Source organism: Hylaeus volcanicus, chromosome 7, assembly GCF_026283585.1.
Source record: "Hylaeus volcanicus isolate JK05 chromosome 7, UHH_iyHylVolc1.0_haploid, whole genome shotgun sequence".
NCBI lineage: Eukaryota > Metazoa > Arthropoda > Insecta > Hymenoptera > Colletidae > Hylaeus > Hylaeus volcanicus.
The window spans coordinates 14,978,328-14,985,313 of NC_071982.1; the positions used below are offsets into that span (position 1 = coordinate 14,978,328).

Here is a 6,986-nt window from a genome sequence, read left to right on the forward strand (position 1 = left end):
TGAAGATCGATATTATGTGTAACGTAAAATTTCTTACAATTGGACACTGTAATACATAAATTATCAAAATCGTTGGGTAGTTTTAAAAATGTAGTTTTTATTTTATTTATTTTGAATAATATATATTGCATATACCCACGTATTGTGAAGTGGAATTTTAAAAGAAATCTTTTTTAACAAAATATAATCACATTTTGGGTGAATATATTTTTACAGTTTTATTACGACGAAGAATATTCAACGTGATTTAAAGAAAAATGAGGCAAACTGTACAGTTATAGAGAAGATCAAGATAATTGATTAATATTATTCTAAACAAATAAAACACGCGAGCGTTTATCGTCCCCATGACAAGCGTGACAATATTTATTAAATGAATTGGCAATGCCGTAACCTTAAAGTTTAACCTCTTTCGATTGAAAAATTTCTTGTGAAAGCATGGGGAAAATATAAAATTTGGGAAAAAATGAAAAGTTAAAAGTTAATATGCGCTCCAAATGATTGCATATCTTTAAATATCTCAAGGTTCACTGAATGCTGTCGCATGTACCTGTTTCAACTATAAATATATATCACTATTTAATACGATTGTTTAAATTTATATCGAGGAATCAACAACCACTCAATACCATTTACTAAATTACCATTGGGATCAACTGCCACTGTAATATTTTGGTGAGGAATTAATTAAAACTTCGTTATTATAATATCCGCGCTCCCATATCCAAGAATAAGGAGTCAAACGACAACACGAATCGTAGGACGCGGGATTGGTCGCGTAGGTAAAGCGGTCGACTGTGGATCCGAAGATCATGGGTTGAATCTCCTTCGTGCTTTGTTTTTCGTTTACACTCCTACATTATATCAACCCTTTGCACTCGAGAGTCACCACTAGGTTTTCTTTAGGTTTAATTTCTTTGGAACTCCAAGTGTCAATAAAATGATTGTCGGCGAGACAAAGATGACCCGATTTTCAAATCTCAAATTAGAGATCTCATTTTCGGAGTCGATATAATCTTAGCATTCGTGGCAATAGAATGCTAAGAAAGCATCTCGAATTGCTGGTAGATACCAGAAAAAAAGGCCTCGAGTGCAAAGGTTAATCAATGAACGTTATCGTACATGTCCATTAAAATATCCACAAAAATGATATAAGTACAGATCACACTTTTAAATACACGTACTCTTTCAGCAACATTCAGTTCGAACGATTCGAAGCAATTACAAAAATCCGCGCTTAACTCTTGGACGACAACTGTACCGGCACACCTCGTCTCTATGAAGATTAATTAGGGAGAGAATTTCGTTGGCATTACCTGACATTCGAGAAGCAACAATGGGAGAGGAATACCCGGACAATTGCCCGTCGATCGGCGAGAACGACGACGCGTACAAAGGGAAGACGAAAATAGCCGAAGTAGCGGCCGTCACATTGTGCAGGCTGAATGGCATAATGAAGCAGATGAGGGATTGGCGAGATGATCGCGTGAAACTGAGGTCGAATATCTGCCGGCTGAAGCTGGCTCTGCGAGTCGCTGGACGCGAAACGGATGACACCCTGCACGGTGATCCGTTGATCGAGCACCAGAGAGCGGAGATCAAGCGGCTCGAAGCGGCGAATCGGGCGCTGAAAAGGGAAATCGCCGACGTTAAGACGACCCTAATCGAAGAGGGCCGCGTTACGCCCGAGGACAGTTGGACGTTCAACGACGATCATTCGATCGTTAAGCAGGAGTTCTTCGCGGAAACGGAACGTTTGAACAACGAAATTCTTTACCTAAGGAGTCGGCTGAAGGAGGTCGAGGAAGGAGACGAGCACAGTTCAGAAATGGAGCACCTGAAGTGCAAGCTGAAGCACTTCATGATGGTCGACCATACCGTGGAGATTATATTCACCGACATAGTGAACAAAGTCGCCGAGACGATCGCCAATTTGTCCGAGGAACTGGTAAACGTAACCGGCCACTTGCAGATGTCCAAACTGAACAACGACAATTTGTACCTAAAGATCGACAAGCTGCAAGCGATGCTACGATCGAAGAATAGCAACGCCGTGGATTACCAAAAGAGAATCGTCGAACTGGAAAACCTGTCGAAACGTCTCGAGTCTGAATTATCTACGCTCAAAGATGATTCATATGGCGAATTTTTAAATATGAATTCGGATTATCAGACTCATCTTGGGAATGCGGAGCGATTGGCGAGCGATTTGAAGAACAAGCTGAAGAACGACCGGGAGGCTCTGCTCGGGGCTGGCGATCCGGATTGTCTAAATTACATGCAAAGAATCGCCGAGCTACGCGTGAACTTGAAGCAATTGCACGTCGAACTATCGAGGTCGACCGTGCCTCTTCTTTCCAGTGGCAGCGAGAAAACGACGGTGTACAACAAGTGCATAAAGCAGATATCCGTTTTGGAGTCCACTTTGAAAGAGATCAACGCCGAGATCGACGAACTCAAGTCCGATCATGTAACGAGGCATTGTAAGCTCGGAGGTCTGGAGTACCTGAATAAAATTGAGGAGGTCCAAACGATCGTCGAGGAGGCGATGACAACGATGAATGGCTTGAATCGTCGTACGCCGGGGAAGCCGGTCGATGGAAAGGAGATTGAAAAATTGAAAGGTTCCGTTGGTAGAGTGTGTCGCGAGATAAAACAGTTGGAAGTGATCGTCGCGTCTAACGATTGTTTGAGTTTGTTCGCGAGAATCGAGCAACTGGAGGAGTCGATCGTTTTATTAAAAATGGAGTCGAACGAGAAGGACGAACGAGCGAACGCTTCGAGGCAGAGATTATTCGATTTGGAAACCGTGCTGGAGGAAAAAATCGAGATAGCCAAGGACGCCGAAATAAAAGTGGCCGCGCTAACGGACGAGAATAAAACTTTAAAGGGGAGAGCGAAGAAAATGGAAGGAAAGATATCGGAGCTACAGCGCGAACTGGATGCCACCAAGGGGGAGCTGGAGCAGCTACAACAGGTGAGAAACGAAGCGAGTCTGACGAGAAAGAAATTGCAAAACGTGCAAGCCGATAAAGAGTCGATGCTGAAAGTAATTGGGAAAATGCGTGACGCTTTGCAGAAGAGAAACGACGAATTCAAGTTCGTTACTGGCGAGAAGGACGCCATGGAAAAAGCATTGAACGCGAAAATCGCGGATATGGGAAAGAGTCTCCAGGTTGTTTCGAAGGAGAAGACGAGGTTGCTGAGCAAACTGGCCGACCTCCAACGGGCCGAGCGTAAACACACGGAATGTCCAAGGAATGAATCTCCAACGCCCGTCGATGCCCGACTAGATCAAATGAAAGCCGAATTAGAAACGTCGAGGGCCCGTCTGAACAACGCGAACCACGAAATCATCGATCTGAAGGCCAGATTGAACCATCTTTCCAGCGACAAGTCGAAGCTGGAAACCAGCATTTCTCACTTGGAATCTAAGAAAGACGTGCTCGTGTATCAGCTGGGCGTTGAGAAGACGACCGTCGATGAGACGCGAAAGGAACTGGCGAAGCTGATGTCGGACTACGGAGAATTGAACGAGGAAAGGGCCGATTTCAAGTACGAGAGGAAACGATTGAAAGCGGAATTAACAGAACTGAAGACGGAAACGGAATTGCTGAGGAAGTCTTTGGAAAACATTAACGCGAAAAATGCCAAGCTCGAGAACGAGGTTGACAAATACAAGGACGAGTGCTACGCGCTCCGAGAGGAGATCAGAAACTTTGAAACAAACGCGGAGGATTTAGCGTCAAAGTTAAAGAACGCGCGAGGGGAGCTGAGCGGGGCGGAAGATAAAATAAGGCAGTTGGAGTCGGAAAATTCGAAGCACCGGTGCAGTTTGGATGCGTTGGCTTTAAAAAATGCCGGCCTCGAAGGCCGCGTGCAAGTGCTTCTGACAGAAAAGAATGAGCTCGCGACGCGTATTAACGAGCTAGACGGGAAGAACGTCGCGCTGAGGGATCAGCTGAATAAAGTTAAAACGGAGAACGAATATTCTGCTATCGAATTGGATAAATTGAGGACGGAGTGCGACAAAGCGAGAACGGAGAACGCGTTCCAGAGTAACGCGCTCGGCGAGACGAGGAAAATCAACGAGGCGCTGAAAATGAAGTTGAGCGAGATCCACAGCGAGTACAGGGTGCTCGAGAATCAGCTGAAAATTATCGAGGCGACGAACGCCGTGCTGAGAAAAGAGAAGGAAACGCTGTACTGCGAGTACGTCAGCAGCCTGCGGTCCGAGATCCCGAAAGCGGAGAAAGAGGAGGCGGCGATGGTCGAAGAAATGATTTTTAACGACCACGGCGAACAAATCGCCGAGCGCGTCACGGGGAAACGCGAAAGAAAATGGGTCAACGAAAAGTCCGACAAACGCCCTACCGAGAAACTGAAGGCGAAGAACGCGAGAGACGGGCTGAAGAAGCTGATAGTGGAGAACGAAGCTTTGAAATTCGAGCTGCTGAACTTGAGGAGCCAGAACTTCGAGATCAAAATGAAGTTGACTCGTATGAGGGAGGAGTCCCAGAGACGGAAGATCGAGTACGCGCAGAACGAGATGAACGAAACCGCGATCGTGCCTATCATGAATCTTTATTACAAACAGATTAACAGCTACTCTAGTTATACCGACGACACCGTGGGCGTGATGGCGTGCATCGACCGGTCGAATATTTGTTTCGGCGGGTCGACGTCGGAACGAAAGTCGGGGAATGAAATCGAGAGACTTATGGAAGTCGTGGACAAGATGAAGATCGAGAACGTTGCCCTGAAGATGGAAGTGAACACTCTGAGGTACAGCATCGTCGTTAATTTCGCGGAAGATGAAAAAAGGAGGAGCGAGTTGCGAAACGCGTCGGACGAAATTCAAGCTTTGAAGGCGGAATTAGCGAAACTGAGGGACGAGAAGGAATCGTTACGTGTTCGACTGGACACGGCTGGGACGAAATTGAATCAGCTGGAATCTGAGAAAGCCGCTTTGAAGGATGAGCTTTACACCTTAAGGAAAACGAATTCAGACCTTAAACGCAAGGCGAACGAATTACGGTGTGATTACCAAAAGTTTAAAGAAAGGAGCGTAGAGTTCGAGAGCTGTGTAATGGGGACCGTGAAGAAGATAAAGAAGTACACGATGAGCGCGGGGAATCCGAATAGGATCGACGATGAATTGAGAGATCTTTTGATGAAACTCATTTCGAACGAGGAGCTTTTGCATTCGATGAACGAACCAGGACCTAATTTAGCTGGGATTTGTGTCGATCATGTCACTACATAATCTAACGATCCTAATTTATAACGTATTGTACCATGTGTTGTAATAAAACTAAGTCGCAAGTGGAAAATCAAAGCTTAATGATAACAAGCAATCGGTAACAATATCGACACGTCTAAGTCGAGAAAACATCGTTATCTCGCAATAATGTATCGTAAAGGGAAAGCGAGAGAGGACAGAAAAGAAAGAGATCGGTCGGGAATAGTTTATATACGAATTGCGTTTGTGAAACTAGCGCGATACGCGTAGTGTTCCTCTAGTGATAAGGACAGGCGATCCCAACACAGTATAATCACGAGATTAAACTAAAATCTATGCTATCATCGTCGTTCTCTATAGAACTGTGGCAGTTTGCGTAGGATGATTTCAGTAAAAAGCCGAAGCTCATTCTATAACATAAATAGTTATGCTCATCCATCATCTACCGCCATCGCATAATACAAAGGGGGTAGCTACGATACGGGATACACGAGAGTGGACAATCTTCGAACCCTTCCCAGGCGCGCCCTTTCTTCCCCCTGAAACTTTGACCACCTCCTGACCTGACCTCTTCAGCGAACTGTCTGCTTCTGACAGCTACTTAGTTATCATATCACGTACTGATAAACGGTGCAGCAGTTCAACGACATTAGCTGAAAGACGAGTCCGAAAACTTCTGCCATCATAGAGATTCGTGCAATTATTCATAGCTACGTAAGTTGCGAACACAGTGGAAGCAAATTGAAAATCTGGGATACAGGTACCGACTGACTGAGAAAAATATTTATTTAAAAAGATAGTTCGATGATTGACACACGCCGAAAAATTGGAATTTTCAATCAAATAAAGTACATGGGTACTCGTTTTTCGATGGATCCAACGGGCGTTTGAATAAAGCGGGTATTCAAGACCACCGCTCACTGAGGCGCTTAGTGAGCGGATTTTAGTATCAGTGGCGCCATCGGTGAGAAAATGCCCAAGTTTGTAGTGAAAATAGTTTTCACTGTTGCCCTGCAAGATGGCACCACCAGCTAAAGGGTTGTTGTATTAGATGACTATTCATAAAAATGATAAATTTGACATATTAACACTTGCTCTTATTAGTTTATTATGTTATACATTTATTATTTCATTTAAATGTAAGCTACTTTCAGGGAAAATAAGTTTACATTACGTTTATTCCAAATGTTGCTTATAGGTTTGCAGTTTAAACTTATAGACTCTAATACATATGTAAAAGGAGATAAATGTTTAAATAATATATTGAAATAATACATTGTAGCGTTATAAAGCAAAGAATCGTATTAATTATGCATTTATGAACAATAAAAGATTTATTACAATGTATCGGTGGGATTATTTTCACTATAAACTTGGTCGTTTTCCCACCGATGGCGCCACTAAAATTAAAACTAGTAACAGTATAGTTCAGTAATTGGTTGCTACCAGCGAAAAGTCGCTATGTTGGAAACGAATAATTTGTGAACACACCCGCTCACAGGGCGGCTTATTTGCATTTTATATTTTAATAAAACCAGCTAAAATGTTAAAAAACGTGACAACGCTTTTCTGTTTATCTAAATAAACCCGACGTGTGCTAAAAATTGCATAGAATCCTCAAATACAGTGACGTTGTAAAAACATGGCCCTGTGAAATATAGATCAACGTATATTGTAATTACAAATCAAAATTACTTGTAAAATACTGTCTACTTTCAACAAATTGAATCTATTTCGACTCGAT

At 43.3% G+C, this 6,986-nt stretch overlaps 1 protein-coding gene across 1 annotated transcript; it reads left to right on the plus strand.

Moving 5' to 3' along the window:
* The first annotated feature begins 1,336 nt into the window (after positions 1–1,336).
* LOC128880463 (major antigen-like) lies at positions 1,337–5,320 on the plus strand. Its single transcript, XM_054130583.1, has one exon. It carries the CDS (start codon positions 1,337–1,339, stop codon positions 5,264–5,266), a length of 3,930 nt encoding a protein of 1,309 aa, XP_053986558.1. The 3' UTR covers positions 5,267–5,320.
* The last annotated feature ends 1,666 nt before the right edge of the window (positions 5,321–6,986 follow it).